This window comes from Xenopus tropicalis, chromosome 2 (assembly GCF_000004195.4).
Source record: "Xenopus tropicalis strain Nigerian chromosome 2, UCB_Xtro_10.0, whole genome shotgun sequence".
Classification (NCBI taxonomy): Eukaryota; Metazoa; Chordata; class Amphibia; order Anura; family Pipidae; genus Xenopus; species Xenopus tropicalis.
The window spans coordinates 36314294-36334552 of NC_030678.2; the positions used below are offsets into that span (position 1 = coordinate 36314294).

Sequence of the window (20259 nt, forward strand, 5' to 3'; positions counted from 1 at the left end):
AGAATCAACCATCTTTTTTTGCATTAGTGAACCAAATTTAGTTCAATTGTATTCTAAAGCATAAACCAGACTGCTCACTTCTATTTTGTAATGTCAGTAATACGTGATTAAAATACCAAACCAAACCACTTAAATGTATTTGGCATGTTTAATATCATTATACCTGTAATGTGTTTGAGAATATGATTGAATATAGAATTCTTTATGTGCCGATGTAATTTTTTCCGGGCCTTTATGCATATGAATATGTCTAGAAAGGTTTAATTATATAGACATTAATTGCAGTAAAAGAGATTTCAACACTCAGTGTCTCATATTTATATACTGAATGTGTGGACATATGTAGACTGGATGGGTGAGATTCCAGAAGAACATGTATAATGTTACATGTAAGTCAGTAAGGCCTGTTTTCAGCAGCTTAATTAAAATACATTCTATGGTGTTATTAAGTTTCAGATCTGTGTATAAGAAAATGCAATCAAGTTCTTAGATGGGAATTTATACACATTGGCCATAAATCTCTGTCACTGGTCTAACCTGCCGACTGAAAGGTAACCAGTGCCCTTGGTGGTGTCTGATACTTGGCATATTTCATATAAGCCTTTGAGGGCCATAATGTCATTAGTACAGTTCTTGGGGGCTTTTGATGCTGCTATGTTGCCTATTGGGTGAAGCAGGAGTAAAAGAAAAACTTAAATGTCACAAAACTGAGAAGTAATACGGGTATAATAGCTCGTCATATAACCAAGAGAGAATTTGAAGCTGATGATGACCTATAGTAGCTGCTACTAAGTACATCAGATCAGGTATGTTATTAAGAGTTGTTTTTGGTATTGATAACATAAATGATGAAATAGTACAGAGACGTTTTCTATTCCTTTTTCTCTCTAGCAACTACTAAATTACTCATAAAGAGAAAGAAAGTTTGTACACAAAGAGAAAATTACTCATGTATGCCTTTATTCCATCCTACATAGCCTCCTGCAAGCTGTTACTTACTCTGCGACCTACTACTAATTTACAGACACCCCCCCCCTTCAATTTATATTAAACTCTGCTGCTAAACACTTCCTCCTCCTCCCTTCACTTAAGGAATAATCTGATCTCTGCTTCTATAATCTATATTACAGATCCCTGTAATGCAAAGAATATTTTACAAAATTCTTCTGGTAACTTTCAAAGCCCTTCACTCAGCTCACTAAATGTTTCACTTATGTCTCCATATGTTCCTGGTTATCTCTTCTGTTTCTATCGGAGCCACCACCTGGTCACACCACCCTTTTCCACTGACATCTCCCATTTTAACTCTTTATCTTGATACATCTTTAAATTCCAACTCTAAGGGGCTGATTTACTAACCCACGAATCCGAATGGGAAAAATTCAGATTGGAAAACGAACATTTTGCAACTTTTTCGTATTTTTTGCGATTTTTTCGTCGCTGTTACGACTTTTCGTAAATTGTCGCGACTTTTCCGTAGCCTTTACGACTAACGCGAATTGTCGTGACTTTTTCGTAGCCGTTACGATTTGCTTGTATCTTGTCGCGACTTTTTCGTATTGAGCGCTCATAAACTGCGTGCAAAACTTTCAGACTTAGCATGATTTTGGAAGCCTCCCATAGGACTCAATGGCACTCTGCAGCTCCAACCCGGCCCAAGGAAAGTCTCCCATAGGGCTCAATGGCACTCTGCAGCTCCAACCTGGCCCAAGGAAAGTCTCCCATAGGGCTCAATGGCACTCTCCAGCTCCAACCTGGCCCAAGGAAAGTCTGCCATAGGGCTCAATGGCACTCTGCAGCTCCAACCTGGCCCAAGGAAAGTCTCCCATAGGGCTCAATGGCACTCTCCAGCTCCAACCCGGCCCAAGGAAAGTCTCCCATAGGGCTCAATGGCACTCTCCAGCTCCAACCCGGCCCAAGGAAAGTCTCCCATAGGGCTCAATGGCACTCTGCAGCTCCAACCTGGCCCAAGGAAAGTCTCCCATAGGGCTCAATGGCACTCTGCAGCTCCAACCTGGCCCAAGGAAAGCCTCCCATAGGGCTCAATGGCACTCTGCAGCTCCAACCTGGCCCAAGGAAAGTCTCCCATAGGACTCAATGGCACTCTGCAGCTCCAACCTGGCCCAAGGAAAGTCTCCCATAGGGCTCAATGGCACTCTGCAGCTCCAACCCGGCCCAAGGAAAGTCTCCCATAGGGCTCAATGGCACTCTGCAGCTCCAACCCGGCCCAAGGAAAGTCTCCATAGGGCTCAATGGCACTCTGCAGCTCCAACCCGGCCCAAGGAAAGTCTCCCATAGGGCTCAATGGCACTCTGCAGCTCCAACCTGGCCCAAGGAAAGTCTCCCATAGGGCTCAATGGCACTCTGCAGCTCCAACCTGGCCCAAGGAAAGTCTCCCATAGGGCTCAATGGCACTCTGCAGCTCCAACCTGGCCCAAGGAAAGTCTCCCATAGGGCTCAATGGCACTCGGCGCGAAGGCTTTCGTACTTGGCGCGACATTTTGCGAAACAGTCGTAGCGGCTACGAAAAAGTCGCAACAATTTACAAAAAAAAATCGCAAAATACCGATCATTACGAAAAAAATGCATTTGGACGCCTTCGGACCGTTCGTGGATTAGTAAATCAGCCCCTAAGTTCCTCCATAAGGAAAATTATTAAATCTGCCTCCTCTTGTATTGTAAAAATGGGCAGTGCTGTGTATACAAGTTCTGCCATATAAAAAAATATATTTAGGACGCGTTATACAGAATGCTCGGGACCAAGGGTATTCCAGATAAGGGGTCTTTCCATAATTTGGATCTCCGTACCTTAAGTCTACTAAAAAATCAATAAAACATTAATTAAACCCAATAGGATTGTTTTGCATCCAGTAGGGATTATTTATATCTTAGTTGGGATCAAGTACAAAGCACTGTTTTATTATTACGGAGAAAAAGGAAATCAGTTTTAAAATTCTGAATTATTTCATTAAAATGGTGTCTATGGGAGACTCTTCGTATAAGAGACTCTTCCCATACCTGTACATACATTTTTGTAGTCTAAACTTTTTGTTTAGTTAGTGAATTAGTGAGTGTTATTTTTCTCTTATAATTTCATCACAAACCTTAAACCCCCATATGTTATATTTGCCCAGGTGCAGTAACCCGAAGCAACCATTTGGATGCATGCTTTTAACCAGGTGACCATTAAATGCTACCTGCTTATTGGTTGCTATAGGTTACTGCATTGGACACACTTAGTACACATTTATTAAGACATGGGGATTGCAAAAATACTAAGGGTGCAAGAGCACACCCCTTAGTGTTCATGCAAAGAACACTTCTGCTCCTGGTCTTACTGCACTCTGCATCTTGTGCTGGATAAGAAATCCATGCGAGGTACAGTGAGCAGCACCAGTGGATGCAGGCCAACTCTGTTCTTACCTTTAGCCATAGGTGGGGGGTGCTTGGGGTGGTAGACTGATGTGTCTCCCTTTCCATCATGAATACAGTGCAGCCAAACTCAGTGCTGTATTCATGCAGCTTGTGGCAATTCATGCTGGGAAGAAGGCAGTGCAAAAAAATGAGAAAAAAATGCATAATTTTTTTGGAACTTTACACTGCCTTCAGGTTTGTAAAATACCCCAAATGTCTTTAATTACATAACACCTCAAGTGTCTTCCATTTTATATACTTGCAATAACCTCTTAAGAAGGGGCCCCGTAATAGAATGAGGCAGGATTTAGGGAACTGATTACGGTGGGGGCAGATACAGCTTCCACAAAGAAGCCTTCAGCGGCTTATTGTTATTATGTAACAAGAGACTAAGTTATGTTATTTAATGACATTAATATGTTATTGTTACACAAATTTGATACTGTTGCAAATAAACGGGCTGCTGCCTTTTCTATCCAAAAAGGTTGTCGTGTGAGTGTCTATGGTAGGTGCAAAGAGGTAAGCATAATGGTGAGGGGTTATTAGAGAGGGCCACAGAATTGACGCTGCCCTTATCAAGTGATTTACAATGTTATGGTTGAGGGCACGCAGAATGTTTGCTCCACTGCTCTCAGAAGTGGATCCGCTCCCTTATGCACCTTAGTAAAACTACATTGACAAGTACAGCCTTGGCAACATGAAGCAGGGATTGCAGGGATTGATCCGCAGTGCATATACTAAAGTGTGTAACGGAGTGGATCCACTTCTGTCAGCCTGCAAACGCTCCCTGCGCCCTCAGCCTTACGAATAGAGAGGACATGATACCCGGAGAGAAAGTCACATATTATATCTTCATCAAAGTGCTTTTATTGCAGGGATACCTTCAACTAAATGTTTGGGCCTAACAGCCTTCTTCAGGTGAAGCAGCCTTACTATGTGATTAGCCAGTTAGGGCTGTAAAGAGACAAAGTTCCATCATGCTCAGCCCCCTGTGTAATAAAAGTGTTGATAATATGGTTAAAACTTTCCAAAAGAGTAACATGAGGACGACCGATAATGTCAGCAAGATATTACTTTATAAAGCATGGCTACAGCCCACTATATTTTGGTTTAAGCTTTGGAACAACGTTTCTAAAACATGGATTTTGTGATGTGTATCTGTTGTAAAGCAGTGTATTTCCAAATATTTTTCTGTGCTGGTCGGCTGGAACTTGTTAGTGGTGTGTGTATATTTTGCAGCTAAGAGACAGAGCCCTGACAGTTCTACATCAACAACAGCTGTAAACACAGCTCATTGGCATTGATCACCGAATGACAGTAATACAGCCTGGATTCGCACTGTGGAACATCAACATTTTCATGAAAGTCAGTTCATTATCTTGCCTGTTTGTTTGCTTTGGGCTCGTCTGAGTGCAAAACTTTCCGTTCTTGTCTTTTTTTAGGCAAAACAATCTATTTTTAAATCTGCGTTTAGACAGAAGAGAACTAAATGGGTCTTGATGCATTGTTCTTCAGCTCTGTTCATAATTGCTGGGTATCTAGTAACCTCATCAGCTTGATGGTACCTGCTAGCATAGATGAGAACATGTTCGGTTCGGTTATTAAAAAGCAGACTTTAAAATAACTAGTTATTTGCTGTATGTGTTTGTGTAGGTGGAAGTGATTTCTACATGCTAAGCTTTGGATACAAATTGTTCTGTGACGGCTGACATGGCTCATGTATTATTTTTCAGTGCAGCGCCAGGTGCTAAAATGGTAATAGAATAGTTACCATTTAAATGCCAGTCCTTCTGCCTATTTAGGCTGGCACCCTCTTCACAAGGGAGAAGTGGCATTAGTGCTCCCCTGTCCTACTTGCATGCTGTCCTTTATGTTATATCCACATGTTGTGCACAATTCAGTAACCTGCAAAAGAAATTTGTGCCAATTATACCTAATTTCCTGAATCAGTAACCATTGATTTAACTTAATAATCACAATTGGCAATTTTGCTAGAAAGGAACCCAGGCTATATGCAGGCCCAGTCAATAAACTTTTCATCTACAGCTTGTTAGGCATTTAATTCCATGGCTTGACTGCCTTTTGCTATAATGAGATATGTCCTATTCTAGTGGAATATCTTGCCTTCCAGTTTCTGTAAATGTTCCCTTGTCATCTGTACAAATCTTTGTATTGAGCTTGTATCCTTAGTGCCAGATCTAGCAAATGTCCCTTTTGGCAGGTTAAAAACAAAAACTCTAAGGGCAGTGACACACGGGGAGATTACTCGACGTGCAACAAATCTCCCCGAAATGCCATCCCACTGGCTAGAATGTAAATCGCCGGTGGGATGGCATACGCGGCGCTGCAATTTGCCAAAGTCGTGGAAGTTGCCCTGAGAGGAAACTCAGCAAATCACGCCGCCGCATATGCCATCCCACCGGCGATTTACATTCTAGCCGGTGGGATGGCATTTCGGGGAGATTACCTGCGACAAGGAAGATTTAGCGACTAATCTCCCTGAGTGTCACAGCCCTAAGCAATATTTAATTTCTTGGTAGCTCAAGGCTTAAGGCTCAAGTCTGTAGGATCAGCAATAGCCTCAAAAATGGATGCAGAGCTGAGCCCAATGATACAACATGCACAGAGTGCTTGCACCTATTTGTAATGATCTACATTGGATTTATGTGACATTTGCTGGCTTCACAAAAATTGAAAGCTCCATTGCACTGGAATTTATGTGAAATAATGCCGCATCTTGGGAACAAACATGGTGAACTTTCTTCTTGTCTGCATGTTTAGAAAATATCAGGCAATGAGATTTTTACACATACATTTACTGCTTATATTCTTTCTATATATAAATGATGATAAAGAAACAACAGGATAACTTTAAAGAGGACCCTGCCGAGAGTACCTTACATTTCTATAATTCACAATTTACAACAGAATTCAGTACTGTCAAGGTCTTATGCTATTCCCCTATACAAACAAATGGGGAAACCCAGGGAGCTGTCCCTAATATGAGAAGCACCATTTGCAACCCCCATGGACTCTTTACAATGCAGTGATATTATAGCACAACAGGCCATGGTAACAGCAAATTTTAGTGCCAGAATGCTCACTTGAGCACTTTTGCCCCAGGTCCTCATGTGTGTCTAGAATGGCACTTTTATTTCAACAGTATTGGAAGCCATGATAGACAGACAGGGGTATTTCGACTTCTGCTGTGCATCCCCAGAGGGAAGAGGTGGCCAAATTGCCCCATCTTCTATTCCCCTGAGGTCCATGACACGCCAGATATTTGCATATACATACAGTACATATAAGGTAAAAACACATTTTTTTCAAATGCCTCTATATTCCAGAGACCCTTCATGGGATTCATCAGGGATTTGTTGGTATGAGCCTTAAGCTTGGGACAGTACTTGGTAATTACTGATACATATGTGCTCATATACTTATGTAATAGAGTACATTGAGCTCTGATAAGCTCTGATAAGTAATACAACATTGAGCCTTTTCAGTTTAACTTCCAAGAATGTGAATGAATAGCACAGACTGCAATATAATTTAGAGCAAATAGCTTCAAGTAATTAAAGGAGCCCTTAAGTGCTCTATAAATTGCCAAACATAATTGTTATGTGAATTTAGCTGGTGGGCCTGTTAGAGATAGTGGTCAGAGTAATTAACAACAGAGATGCTTACATTATACCTACCCTCAGCATTTCTAATTATGTGTTAGCAGAGGCAAACACAATCGTAATTTAGGGATTCACCCTTTCGTTACAAAACAGACAAATGGGAAAAAAATAAAAGGCATTATTTATGCCAAAGAAAGCTTTATCTGTCATTTACAATGTGAATAAATAAGGAAGCATATGGCAAGAAAGCTATTACAGCTTGAAATGAAGCAGTCTGATAAGCCTTTGGCAAGGATAAAAATGTAATATATACATTTCTTGTAAACAGACATTATAGGCATTTGATAGGATTATGTCATCTAGTTGTACCCTGCAATGTTGTATATTCAGTTTCTGATTATGGATGAAGCATTTTATTTACAAACACTGTGTGGAAAATATATCTAACTTGTAACGTTTACAAGACATATATACACATATGTGCGTATGGAATATGAGATGAAGGTCATGTGACATGGCCAAAGCATTGAATTTAATTAAAACATACTAAGCCAGTATGTCCCATCGATTGCAAAGCAGTTTTTCTCAATAATAATAATTTTATAAGCACATGGGTATCTTGGTAGTGTTGTTAAAAGGGCACCCTCTCCGAACAGATTATTTTTAAATGGCCTATACCTTGGATCAATAAGCCCATAGGCTAATGACTGGATTACAATAGGGGCCTATAGACAGGGTCGGACTGACCCACTGGTACACCAGGTAAAATGTCTCTTCCCTGTTATCACTTGCAGGTGGTGGGGAGAGAGAAGGGATGTGCAGTAGGGAGGCTGGTACTGGTGCTTGGGCTTGTTCAGTGGCATCTGGTGGGGGGCCCCCAGCCCAAGTTTTTTTTAGATCTTATGGTACCATGGTACATCCAAAAACATGTATGGAGATCTGCCAGGAAAGGACTGTATCAATGCCCTGTTGAAGTCCTTTGTTGTGTTGGCCCTATACATTGGCCAGTATTCTAATGGCTGAGTGGGTCAGATATTGCTAAGCAATATTTCTCTTAAATAACATAATTTTATAAAAATGTGTTTTATTTGATGGAAGATTTTATATGATACATCTATAGGCCTTTTTGTTAAATATGACATTATTAACTGTGCTTTGGTAGTATATATCTTTGATTAGTATTTCAATCACAAAATCGATATTTATACTGGCCATGTGATTATCTGCAAGAAGAATCTCATAGAATACACATAGAATTTTTATGACCACTTTACGACTTGCAATCAGCTGTCTGCATGATCTGACCTTTGCCTCTGGCCGGCAATACTGACAACAAATATCCTTTCAAACCATCATATTGCAATTTATATTTCTATACTTTTACCAGATCAATCATTAATTAGCAATCATTGCAAAATACTCCAATACCTAATACCTGTTTGGTGGAGGGATTATAGCAGCAAATATTCTTCTGGTCTCAGGGCACAATTTAATTGCCATATAACACAAAATGTTAGGTCGTTTTTTTTCAGGGTTGTTTGCCTTGACATAGGCATCCTTCATAGGCATCAGTTAAACTGCACAGGTTTTTTTTGACCACTGGGCATTCTGTTGTACTGACATCTATGGAAATATCCATGCCAAGGCATGCATTTCGGTACTTCCCACTTATATGGATAAATATAGATATGCAAAGAAAGAATTCTGCGTGCATTGGAAGAATCATGGTGTTATATTTTATTGTCAAGTTAAGGTATAATAAGCAACAAGTCAATGAAATCTAATGCCAAAGGCCTAGGTGCACAACTTGGTGTCCCTAGTAATCAACATTTCCTTTCTCCTATATCTGCCCTTGTTGCTTAACCCCTTATTCTCAGACCATGAAAGACCATTTGATAAAAAGATTTACATTCTTGCAGTGTTTGGTCCCTTCAGAACCCCCACCTTTAGGTGGTCTTGTAGTGCTAAACATAAACCACTGATTGGGCTAGATATTACCATATAAAGTTCCATATGATTTTTTCCATATGATATTATTCCTCTTACAGTTTAACTGAAATGGTGTTTGATTGTTTTAAGTATTTCTCCTTCTGTTTGAAAACACCCAGCCTTTATTTTTCCAGCTACAGTAGTCCTGACGCTACATCAGGCTGTGCTCCAGCAGTACAACACTGTGGGTGGGAGGAAATATAGTAGATTCCCCAATAGAAAGAATTGCTTGTCACAAATAATGTTCGATTTATGATTTGGAGCAGTCCGTACTTGTGGGGTTAAGGGTTAGGGACACAGGATAAATATGTGGTCAAGGACTGTAAAAATGTTAGTGGAGTTTTCAAATGGAATTTCAAATTGAGCTATAAAAGGGAGAGGCAGTGGTGCTCTTTGAGGTTGGAGGTCGTCAGACCACTTTGCATTATACAGAATGCCCATCTGGGATTAGGGAAGACACAAAAGAATCATTTACAGCTTTAAGTAGGAACAGGCTATTTTTAGCTTTCTTATTTACAGATAACTTTAATGAGATGGGTAAAAGTGATACCTTAAGGGATTGGATGGCATATTCGACGTCCCCTGCAGATTGTGTGCGTGAGTTCTATATTTGTGCAGTGCAAGTTCCTAGTTGCCCACATTTCAACACAAAATCCCAGGACATTTAATGCTGCCATCCTGATCTTCTGTGGTCCTTCAAAATCAAATCCACTCATGTACAAATCTCATTTTAGGGAACCCCCTAACCCTTTTGCTGTATTGCCCTGTCAGATTCAGAATATTTGTCAGGTATGACAATTTTATGATAAAAGATTTTAAAATATCAATTCATTTTTCTATATATACGTGGTAGAGATCCTTACAGCAGCGTGACTACTCTGGGCCAGGCCCCTCTGCAAAAAAATCTTTGGAGGGGCCTGGTGCAGAGTAGCAAACCCTACCAGCCCCTGATGGAAGCAGACTCTGTGGTCCGGGCCTCCCTGCGACTGGGGGGGGGGGCAAATGTGCATCCATTCTGACACATAACTATGGTGTTGTCCATAATTTCTTTCTGGGGTGTAGCAAAACATGGACACCAGGATTTTAATTTGGGATTTGACCAAAATACAGGGTATTCTGCAAGATAATATGGTCAAAATGTAAGACATTTTTTTTTAAATTGGGAAAAAACAACTTACTCAGAAAAGACTTCATACTGAATTTCAAGGGAATATTATCCCAAATATTGAAGAAGAGATTATAAGGAGAGGCTATTATTATGCAACAAGCTGGTTTCTCCACCAACAGACAAATGTTGCACACTCCTTGTTGAGTATAATGGACTCGGCTACCCCAGTGTACAGATAAATAGTACAGCTAATCAGTTGTTAGCATTTAGGATGAAGACACATGGAACTACATAGTAGCAGCTACTTGTCACAGCTATTAAACGCCAGAAAATACCCTGCCATAGACAATAATGAGAATTGCCTCTGCTAAAACACACATAGAGACAATTATCAGTAAATGATCAACACTATTTTTGTAGCCGTGACAAGTAACTATTACTAGTAGCTCCATGTGTCTTCACCCTTATCAGTTTGGTGCCTGATTAATGCAAATTAACCAAGTTACTGATCTGTGAAACCTTTAGAAACCATAGATCAGATGAATTAAAGAATATATAGTCCACAGTTTCTTTAAAAGAAAGAAGAGGAACAATTAGAAGGCTACAGATGTATGGATCAAGCTTCTGCGACAACCTAAGACATTAAACTAAGAATACTCTAAAATGTGTTTTACTGTAATAATCCTTTGCAGTGTAAAATGTTTTTGTAGAATCTAAATACAGAGTTTATTTGTATAACTAAGTTAAGTGTACGCTGTTTAGTTAATAATTTTTTTGTAAACGAATGGACTGTGTAGATAGAAAACACATGCTGGATAAGTTTTGATTGGCTAGTGTGTGCCTGTCAGTTCATAGGGGTGCTTTCCAGCTGCTGTTGTGTTTCTAAAATAGAAAGGTTATTGGTTGATTGGGACATGATTGGATTTGAATTAGGTGGATTGTTTGGTATTATTTATTAGGCAGCCAATGAAGGCCCCTGGCTAATTCAGTATGTGTTACTGCAAACTTGAGAGGCTGGATATGTTATTGTAGATATGGGCCTTGTAATCTCCATGTACAGATAAAAACTTGTGCATCTCAGGATGTGGTGTCTTGTGAAGAGCATCATGGAAGAAAGCTGTAGAAAGCACCCGCTATAGTTTGTCATAGACCTAATCTGGTGTTACAGAAATCTGATGAAGTAGTGAAGGACTTTCACATGGTAGGAAACCAGAGAGGGGTCTTGGCGATTGCTGTGGACTACTGTAGCCTCTGAAATCATTTTAGTTAAGGTTATCTTTTTATAGAACTGTACATCAGCATTAGGCAAGTGTTAGACAATGTGTTGATGTACTGTTAAATGTTTCCATGTGAACATCATTAGACTGGAATGTACTTCGCAATGAAATGTTCCTGGTTGCTAATAAAAAGCTGTCAGTAGGATACAAACCTAATGATATTTGGTACAAACCTTAGTCTACTCTCCCAACACACATTTACTGTAGATTCATACGTCTATCCAAAAACAAAAGATGGTTTATTAGTTTTTTTCTCCATGGTATAGTAAATAGTTGATATCAGTGTAAGTCAAAAGGAGTCCAAACTTGTAGTCATCTGCATTTAAAGTTCTGGACAGTTGAACGTACCACGTTTTTTGTCCATAATTGATGCATTTTATTTTATGTTTTTTGAATTTGAATAGGGAACTTAGGGTTCTGTTTTGGTGTGGCATTTAGCCTAATCATTTTTAGAGGATAAATGTTATATGTTGATTCAGAATCTCTTTGTGGAACACTTGGGGCTGGTCAGTGGAGGATGATAAAGTTACCCGGCAGTATTGTTTTGAAATATCCTAAAAGGTGGTTTAATCAAAAAGCACTTTCAAAATTCATGGAATGGTGCCCAGAGATCTAAATCTTACAGTGTATGGGTATCTTAGGGGGTTTTTGTAGTAACCAGGACAAAGCTGCCATGTTCCTTATAGCAACAGATAGATTATACTGGTTATGATTTACTTGTTTACTTAACTCTTTATGGTATCTACTGGATTGAAACATGGATTGAAAGTCCTCTATTGTAGGCAGCTGTTTGAGCAATGCCAATAGCGCAAGGTGCTGGCAACTAGGGGATGATCTCTAAACCCTTAAAAGGAAATTCATATAAAAATGTTCATATGACACTCATTTAGTATACAGTATAAGGGTTAAGAATGTATGAACTCTATATAATATGCTGTATATATATATGCCTGTGTTTATTGCATGACCATCAGGGGAAACAGCTATCTTCCAAACCTATCTGGTAGTATATAAATGCAGTGTAGACATTACCAGGCCTTTTTATTCCTTTATTTACAGCCAAGCTTTTATATTTCCAGAGTTTGAAATATGCCTAGTAAGCAGTAATTTAGGTTTGCTATCTGCATGTGAATGATAGAGGTAGAATTGTTGCCTATCTTAGCTTTTAAGGCCATCGTACAGATAAACAGTTCGGTACTGTATATTCCCCCTGAATCTAATATCATGTAGGACTTCAAATAATGGACCAGGTTCTGTTTGATGAGAAAACCTTATTGGAATTTTGGAATTGAATTTTCTTGTTGAATTGAACTAGAAAATATATTTTTCTCATTAAACTGAATTTGGCCCTTTGTCTTACAGTAAGGGTTGGAAATAAATGAAATGACTGCTTTAATAGAGTCTACATGGACTATAGTAAAAATATTTAAGCTTATTTAGTAGGGATGCACCAAATCCATTATTTTGGGGTTTAGCTGAACCCTGAATCCATTGTGCAAGATTCAGGTGAATACTAAACCAAATCCGAATCCTAATTTGCATATGGAAATTTGGCTACTGAAGGGTTAAATAGAAGCACACGCATACATTTTTTTTTACTTCCGTGTTCATAGTTAGTTACATAGTTACATAGGTTTGAAAAAAGACCAATGTCCATCAAGTTCAACCCATCCAAGTAAACCCAGCACACCTAACCCACACCTACCAATCTATACACTCACATACATAAACTATAAATACAACCACTAGTACTAACTGTAGATATTAGTATCACAATAGCCTTGGATATTCTGATTGTTCAAGAACTCATCCAGGCCCCTCTTAAAGGCATTAACAGAATCTGCCATTACCACATCTCTAGGAAGGGCATTCCACAACCTCACTGCCCTCACCGTGAGAAACCCCCCTACGCTGCTTCAAATGGAAGCTCCGTTCCTCTAATCTAAAGGGGTGACCTCTGCTGCGTTGATCGTTTTTATGGGAAAAAAGAACATCCCCCATCTGCCTATAATCCCCTCTAATGTACTTGTACAGAGTAATCATGTCCCCTCGCAAGCGCCTCTTTTCCAGAGAAAACAACCTAAACCTTCCATCCCCTTTACCAGTTTAGTTGCACGTCTCTGCACTCTCTCCAGCTCATTAATATCCTTCTTAAGGACTGGAGCCCAAAACTGCACTGCATACTCAAGGTGAGGCCTTACCAGGGACCTATAAAGAGGCAAAATTATGTTCTCATCCCTTGAGTCAATGCCCTTTTTTATACAAGACAGCACTTTATTTGCTTTAGTAGCCACAGAATGACACTGCCTGGAATTAGACAACTTGTTATCAACAAAAACCCCTAGATCCTTCTCCATTAAGGATGCCCCCAACACACTACCAGTCAGTAGATAGTTTGCGTTTATATTATTTCTACCAAAATGCATAACTTTGCTCTGTAAAGTGGCAGCATCCTGCATGGAACTTATAGTTTTGCACAATTTTGTGTCATCATAGAAACAGTACTGTCTATGCCCCCCTCCAGGTCATTAATAAACAAGTTAAAAAGCAAAGGACCAAGGACTGACCCCTGCGGTACTCCACTAACCACACTGGTCCAATTAGAAAATGTTCCATTTACCACCACTCTTTGTAATCTATCCTTCAGCCAGTTTTCTATCCAATTACAAATATTATGTTCATTAACCTTCTGTGAGGTACTGTATCAAACGCTTTAGCAAAGTCCAAGTAGATGACATCAACTGCCATTCCAGCATCAAGGTTCCTGCTCACCTCCTCATAAAAGGCGACTAAATTAGTCTGGCAAGATCTGTTACGCATAAAACCATGCTGGCACAAACTAATAGTATTGTGAACTGCAATGTATTCAAGTACCCTATCCCTTATTACCCCTTCCAAAAGTTTTCCTACTACTGATGTCAGACTAACAGGCCTATAGTTTTCATGTTACCAAAAGCCATGTGATTTTAAGGATTCAGTCGCTCAAACGCTTGGATTTGGCCGAATCCGAATCCTGCTGAAAATGGCAGAACCTTTGCTGAATCCCGAACCGAATCCTTGATTTGTTGCATCCCTATTATTTACTCATATTGTTTCATCTTATTGTATATTAAATGGAAAAATATCACTTCTTTTATATAAATTAAATTTTTTAATGTTGGAAAAAAATCGCCTACCAATGCCAATTTCAGGGGAGGTCTTGTTATGCAGAACATGGGAAAGGTCTGTTTCAAAATAATGTGGTATTTTAGAATTGTTTTGCTATGGGCACACTATCCTATGTGCTTGATGTGTGCTTCTCCCCCGCTGAAAGGTATTTAGAAGTATGGTTTCCACTAAGTCATGATTTGATTTTTCCTGCCACAATGGCTGCCTTTCTATTCATACACCAGTTTCCTGTATTCTGCCCACTAGCTGATTCACCAGTAAAACTCATGTGGGAGTATTGTGGCCAGGAGTTCTGCCTTTATCCAAGAGAAATGGGCTATAAAGATGAAAACCTGTTTTCCCAATAATATTCCAAGTTAGGTTACTTCCATTATGCAATTATTTCATTTTCCATGCTGTTAAACTTGCTTATGTGAGGGCTTGAAGTAATTAGCACTCCTTTATTTTTTCACAAACAAAATGAAAAATCCCCTTTAAAGATCACAAGTGGTAAAAGGAAACCTACGATCATATGGAAGGGCATGCTGTGACAATCACCGACATGTATATAAACATTTTCTTACATTAATAAAACTTGATATATGATATCCCACATGCTGTTCTTCCAACAGGGAACAGAAACATCCAGTTGCCTCTTGTGGTAATAAATATTCCTCAAATCAGAAATTCTCTGACATTTTAACCTTGCACGCATCTGCTTCCATTGACTCCTGTCTCCAGATACCCGTTGGACTCACAACTCAGAAATGAAATACACCTTATACAGTCCTGCCTTATGTGAAGCCATTTACATGACAGCTGAATATATAATTGTAAAGGTTACAACATAGAATGTTTGTTAGCTGGCCTGGTTTCCCAGTAATATTCTAGAGGTTGATCATTTTTTATTTCAAAATTGTAGTCAATTTCAACTTAATTGTTAGATTTAAAATTAAAACATTGAACTAAAATCCAGGTTGCATTTATTTTAAACAATTTGTCTGTGTTCCAGCAATAACATTTAGTTCAGTCTTGGTTTGCCAATTACTGGCCACAAAATGGGGCCAACATTACTAAGGCTGTACTATTATGGTTTGACTATTAACAGAACCTTAGAATAAAACACTGCCAACTTTTGTTCAGATGTATGTGAGTCCTGAACTTTACATTTCCCTATGTTATCACTACTTTTCAGAATCTTTCCGTCTCTAGTGTATTATCTATGTTGGATGGTTTACAAGTAAAGGACCAGGTTCAGTTCTATAAAAAAAATTTATTTTATGGTTTATCACGTGAAAACATATGGGTGAGATTTAGATTGAGGAGAAAAAAACATTTCTCCTAATTCAGTTCTAGTTGTCCCCTAAAGGTGGCCAAACACGTGGCGATCTGACGATCTTTCATGCGACCATCGGTTGCACGAAAGATCGTCAGATCCGCCACTAACCTTCAGCGCTGAAACAGGCAGATAAGGAGGTAGAAACAATAGGATTTCTACCTCCTTCTGCCGATTCAGCGCTGAAGGCAGATTTTGGTCAGGCACCTTCTATGGCGCCCGATCAAAATCTTTTAACTGGCCCGATCGGCGAGTCGACCGATATCAGCAGCTTCCTGTGATATTGGTCGACTCGCCGACTTGCCATACACACACTGAATATCGTACGAAACGAGGTTCTGTACGATATTATCAGTGCGTGTATGGGCAGCTTTAGGGTGAAGACACACAGAGCTACTAGTAGCAGCCACTTGTCGTGGCTACTAAAATAGTCAATGCTGATCATGTACTGATAATTATCTCTACGTGTGTTTTAGTGTGTTTTAGCAAAGGAAATTCTCAGTATTGATTATGGCAGGGTATTTTCTGGAGTTTAGTAGCCATGGAAAAGTAGCTGCTAGTAGCTCTGTGTGTCTTCACCCTTAGATTCCAATAGAGTTTTCATGTTATAAACAGTGAGATAAGCTTTTCTTATTGCATTGCATCTGGATCTATGGGAAAATCTGGAACAGAATTAGTAGATAAGCTTTTCTCATTAAATTGAATCTGGTCCATGAATCAGTTCCATGATAAAACGTTATTTTATGGTTCATCACATGAAAATGTTTGGGAAAGATTTGATTTAAGAAGAAAAAATTTCTCTCCTAAGTGAATGGTCTAATTTATTCCCATAGACTTTACTACAGTTTTTATACAACATGTGTTTTTCTCATTGATTTACAATCTGGATTTGAATTAGTAGATACACTTTTCTCATCAAACTGAATCTAGCCCAAAATTCAACATATTTATTTAGTAATTAAAAAAAGTTATGTTTTTTTGAGAAATGCAACATTATCTTCGTTTCTTAACTATAAGTTAAAACAAAACCTAAAGCCATTTCCCTAAATTCTTAGATTTCTAAGCCTCTCCTTTTATGACTACTGAATGTCATGGATATGAATGGGAATGTTTTTGTTGGCAAATCTAAGGGATTTCATTTTCTTTTTACTGTCGCTTCCGTAATGCGTATTTTATGTACTCGCTCTTTATTGCTGAGTATTTTATGATCACTTGTTGAGAGAAATTGAATTGAAGCCTGTTCTAGATGTTTGTCATCAGTGCATTCAAAACGGCAATTAAACATTAATGACACGATAAGGAACAATAAGATTATAAGAATAACACCATCATGCCAAAAAATTCTGCTGTCTCAGGAAACAGAAAAGATTGTAAAAACGAATGAATGGTCCAGTGATCATGTATGTATTTGAGCTTTTAAACTAAAGCTTGATATAAGTTGGAAGGCATGTCCTATATCCTGAACTGGTGATTTCCACTAGTCTCCTAGTCAGGGGCAAGAAGCAAACTCCTGCTGACAATATTGCAAACATTTTTCTATAGTGGGCTTATTTATCAAATTTTGAGTTTGTAAATTTGAGTTTGTTTTTCTAAATTGAATTAATTTGTATATTGAATACTTGCTTACTTATTTATAAGGAAAACTTGTTTGGATAAAGAACTTGAATACCTCAAATTTACTGTTTTTGCCTCCAATATACATTCATGCAGCTTAGTTGTACAAGTACAAGTACAAGGTTCTGTTTTATTAAAGGAACAGTAACACCAAAAAATGAAAGTGTATAAAAGTAACTAAAATATAATGTGCTGCTGCCCTGCACTGGTAAAAGTTGTGTGTTTACTTCAGAAAGTCTACTATAATTTATATAAATAAGCTGCTGTGTAGCCATGGGGGCAGCCATTCAAAGGAGAAAAGGCACAGGCACATAGCAGATAACAGATAAAACACTATTGTATTCTACAGAACTTATCTGTTATCTGCTATGTAACCTGTGCCTTTTCTCCTTTTTTCCAGCTTGAATGGCTGCCCCCGTGGCTACACAGCAGCTTATTATATAAATTATAGTAGTGTTACTGTAGCAAACACACCAATTTTACCAGTGCAGGGCAACAGTACATTATATTTTTATTACTTTAAAGCTCTTTCATTTTTTGGTGTTACTGTTCCTTTAAAATAGAGAAAATACGGATATATTTATATATGGCAGCAGGCCTCATTTTAGGGAGTCTAAGCCTCCCCCAAACCCTCATTATTCTGTGCCTATGAATATTAGTTTCCCCTTTTTCCAACAGTGAAGGTTGTCGAACTAGAACTCCCCAAAGAAGCCCATGAGCTCCACAAATTTCTTTGTATGACATGATGTTCTTTCTTAAATCTGGCCTGAAAACATGATGCACATCTTAAAGGAAAAACAAAAGTCAACTTGAAATAACTACCAAATATCTACTACTATCTAACTACCAATATAGATAGACATTCCCATGCGTTCTAGTATATAAGAACATAAGCAGTCCTAGTGAATCTCATAACAAAACATGACCTATTACATAAGTGCCAATGGCTGCACCCCTTGTGTAAACTATAAATGATGCACGCATACAGCACACACAGTTAAAGAAGCTGGTTAGTACTAAAGCAGAGGTTAGTGTTTTGTAAAGGAGAACCAAGCCCCAACATTTAATTTGGCTAGAAATGCTATATTTTATGTACTATACATATTGCACCAACCTAAAGTTTCAGCATCTCTATAGTAATAATGAGCCAGGCCTTCAAAGATGTCACAGGTGGATCTTGGATTTTGTTAGGTTTGTCAGTGGCACTGCACATGCTCAGTGTGCTCTGGGCAGCTATTGAGAAGTTTAGGGGTTGTCGCAAATTATCAAGCAGAAAATGAGGTTTTCCTGTCATATAAGCTGATGCTACAGGGCCGATTACTAATTTCTGATGCCAATTGCACTGGTTCTTTGGATTCACAGATCTTCCCTGCTAAAGGGCTGTGGTTGCCCTGGGCTGATACAGAAGCCCAAAACATAGTTCTCCTTTAGAACAAGTGTCTAGGGGCTTTGATTCTGTTTTGTACAGATTCTTTGTGCTATGGTATAATAATAATAATAATATATTGAGGGTTAATATGTTTTGTATGTAGCTACACACGAGGCCATATTATTTTTTTATCTTTAATTGAATAAGACTATATTATAATATACTATACAATACTAATATAAGCAGATCTCACAGAATTAGTGTTAGTAACCAGCCCACAAATCCAGAAACAGAACTTTACATATAAAGGAACAAGAACAACCCCCTAAATTTGCTTACACACGGTTTCAAGAAATATAATAAAACAATATCACAAGAGGTATTCTCCTGTATCAAACACAATCTTAAAATAAACTGTCGATTTCTAGTGTTCCTTTAGGTGTAGTCCCAAAATGTGTCTGGCGGATATATTTTTTACTGTATTATATGTATTTAATATAAATAATATAAATTCCTCTTGTGTTGTGGAAAACAAGACTTGCTTTAGTTCTTTCCAGCTGAGCTTTTACTGTTCCAATTATTGCTTTGATGATATCTTCATCTGAGTAAAGTTATTTTTCTTTCTGTTTTGTTGCAGAATAATGGTTCCTTGATTTGGTGTCAGAATCACAAGCAATGTTCAAAGGTGGGTATTCAGTGCTAAAATGTGGTGCTTTTGTGTTACAGTGTACTTTGATGGCTGTTTCTTCAAATACAATGAAAGACAAAAAGTGTGTGTGAGAGTGTGTGTTTGGGAAGGGGGGGATGCATTATATAGTTGATGTGAACAAAAATGTCCTTTCTTTGTAGGGTCCATCCTCCTGTCATTGGTTTGTAAGCTGTTTAAGCACTATAATAACTCCTTCACTGTTGAGGACTCCATTTAGACAGTACTTTGTTGGGTTAGTGCTTATTCAAGGCTTGACAGGTGCATAATGGTTCTAAGTTCCCTTGCTCATTTAACCCCTTTAGTTATAGTGAAGAGAGTGCTATTCATTTGCTAACCTTTCTCTTCCCTGGGGATAAAGGCAAGTACGTGCCTTATTCATTATAATACTGTGACACCCAAGACCCTGGCAGCACATACACTAACAAGCAGCTGAATCTGTGTGACACGAATCTCATTAATCTGTTCAAAAAGGAGATGCATCACATTAAATCCAAAATTAATGAATTGCTCAAGTTCTTGTGAGACAGTGAGAGCAATTAGCTATAGTATTCGACTTAAAATATCTTTTAGGGTTTATAACTGGGTCAGGATAGTGTGTGAGATAAATTTTATTAAAGCTAGTGTCTCTTTATTGTATGTTTTCTAAGATCTCACATAATAAGCCAATGATTGT

The 20259-nt window shown here is 38.5% G+C and overlaps 1 protein-coding gene across 1 annotated transcript in view; it reads left to right on the forward strand.

Moving 5' to 3' along the window:
* The window catches only part of anos1 (anosmin 1), a 116019-nt gene that overhangs the window by 16879 nt on the left and 78881 nt on the right, over positions 1 to 20259 (forward strand). Inside the window, 1 exon segment of the mRNA NM_001113688.1 lies at positions 19515 to 19562. Within this exon segment, the coding sequence (NP_001107160.1) occupies positions 19515 to 19562 (48 nt within the window).